General features: G+C 41.4%; 1 protein-coding gene across 10 annotated transcripts in view; it reads left to right on the top strand.

Moving 5' to 3' along the window:
* The window catches only part of FOXP1 (forkhead box P1), a 580801-nt gene that overhangs the window by 546737 nt on the left and 31591 nt on the right, over nucleotides 1-2473 (top strand). For all 10 annotated transcript variants that reach the window (XM_034998709.1, XM_034998711.1, XM_034998710.1 and 7 more), the window contains one exon: nucleotides 2132-2215. In XM_034998709.1, coding sequence (XP_034854600.1) covers nucleotides 2132-2215 — 84 coding nt within the window. The remainder of the gene's footprint in view (nucleotides 1-2131; nucleotides 2216-2473) is intronic.

Below are 2473 nucleotides of genomic sequence, written 5' to 3' on the forward strand. Positions count from 1 at the left end.
AACATGGAGCTCAAACTCACAACCCTGAGATCAAGAGTCACACGCTTTACCAACTGAGCCAGCCAAGTGCCCCCAAAACTTGATATTTCAAAGATTTAAGGTTAATTATGTGACATAGAAGAAATGAGTCCCTCCCCAGTTCAAAGGCATTATTTTGGACCAATGATCTATAAAAGTGCTGATCTAAGACTCTCCCCACCACCCCCACCCCTTTCTCTTTCTTTCTCTCTCCCTCTCTATTCACTCATTCATTAGTCTCTTCTACATTTCCCCCAAATTCCACGGTTCTTCTCTTAACTATGCCTTTATCTTTTAGAGATACACTTCCCACTTACCTTACAAAGGTAATTATTATCATGTCTGGTATTTTCGCCGTAAGCATCTTTGCTATAGACCTCTCTGCTGCAGTCAATTGCACCACAGAAGTAATTATCCTAAGGCAGTTTTGCCCTAAGAGATTTTAAAAATAAATAAATAAATAACTGGTTTTGACAAGTTGGTTTGACAGTTTGGTTTCATTTCTCCGTTTACAAAGTACTTCCATTTTTATATTCTAAAAATCTTAGCCCTCATAAAGGCGTATACGGTGACCCAGAGTTTCCAACCCACGTGTCCCATAGAACTTTGGAACAGAGGTCTCTCAGCAGACGTGAGACTGTATGCCAAGAACAAGCGACCGTGCAGAAGGCTTTTACAGCGCCATACAGAGCTCAGTTAGAAACACGTATTCTAGAATTTGGAAACGGATACCTCTCCTCATGAAGGAAGGAATTGTATCGATAAAAGAAAAAGTGCAATGCTGAATGGGGATTAACGAAAGCAACCAGGAAACGTATGATACTATGAATAATTCGGAGATGAGTGAAGTGCTTCGGAACAGTCCACAAAATGAAACCCGTTACTTATGCTGTCTCTCCCCCAGTCTGCACTGTACACTGTGAATGTATTCAAATGTTTTTTTTCTGGAGAAGCCGTTTCATTTTGATATTGATTTTTTATGTTTCATTTGGTCCTTTTTCGGGAACACCCCCCTTCCATTTGTCATGATCCTGTCTTTTATGGTAAGATTGTCTTACGGCCGATTAGTTATGTGGCAAAGATGCTTATGGCAAAACTACCTAGAATCAATTATTTTGTATCCTCTGTGCCCAGCTGCCTTGAATTACCAAAAATATCATCATGTTTAAACAGTTCAAGGCAAGCACAAAGAAAGGAGCATCTAGTAGTATTTTGAGTGCAGTGATGTACATAAGATTAGAAGCTTGTGTTTCTTCAAAAGATAATTTTTTGTACGATGAGAAGACTTAAATTTTTGTTAAGATGAAACTAACACATAGTAGGTACTCACCTACTGAATAAATGAAAGATCAGGCTTATTCTGCATTCCTTTGGAGATGAGAACGTGTCATCCCTTGTCCCCGTGCCCGCCCTGCCAGTGTTGCTCAGTGGCACTGCTAATCTGTGCCTACCTGTTAAGAAAGATGAAGTTCGGGCGCCTGGGTGGCTCAGTTGGTTAAGCGACTGCCTTCGGCTCAGGTCATGATCCTGGAGTTCCGGGATCGAGTCCCGCATCGGGCTCCCTGCTCGGCAGGGAGTCTGCTTCTCCCTCTGACCTTCTCCCCTCTCATGTGCTCTCTCTCTCTCATTCTCTCTGTCTCAAATAAATAAATAAAATCTTTTAAAAAAAAAAAAAAGAAAGATGAAGTTAATTCTGCATAAATGTGTCCGTGTGTCTAAGAGCTCTTCCACAGCCACAAAAGATGAATTTTAATGAGTTTTAGCCACCTCACTCATTTCCCTTTGGCTTGCTCGTGAATAAGACTGGTTAATAGGTGTGATTCACGTTTTTGTCTTTTAGCTGTCTGTGTTCTATGGGACTCCTTGGTGCCAGCAGGTCTAGAACTTCCCAGTTAAAAGCTAATGCATCTCATGTTGAGAAATCTCACACTGACACCTCCAGTTACTTCGAGTTTGGCAATGGTTGTGTAGATTTCAAAACGATTAAGCAATGAGAAAGATTTTGTCATGTGCAATGGTGCTATAGTTTAATTTGGAATATGTATCATTTTAGATGTTAAAATAGTAATGCATCTGTATTCAAAGAAATAACAGAGCATTTCCTTCCCACTAGCTTGCAAAAGACAAAGAGCGCCTGCAAGCCATGATGACCCATCTGCACGTGAAGTCTACGGAACCCAAAGCCGCCCCTCAGCCCGTAAGTACCGAGCTCTACACCCCCTTTTCCCTTAGAAAACACCTTTTAAAATGTCTTGTTTGACTTTTATTTTGAAATAATTCAGCTTATGAAAAATGGGTATTTCTTTTAAGATTTTATTTTTGGGCCACCTGGCTGGCTCAGTCAGTTGAGCCTCTGACTCCTGGTTTCGGCTCAGGTCATGATCTCAGGGTTGTGAGATTGAGCCCTGCATCAGGCTCCATGCTGGAGGCTGCTTGAGATTCTCTCGGTCTCCCT

Source organism: Mirounga leonina, unplaced genomic scaffold, assembly GCF_011800145.1.
Source record: "Mirounga leonina isolate KUSES-001 unplaced genomic scaffold, KU_Mleo_1.0 Mir_94, whole genome shotgun sequence".
NCBI lineage: Eukaryota > Metazoa > Chordata > Mammalia > Carnivora > Phocidae > Mirounga > Mirounga leonina.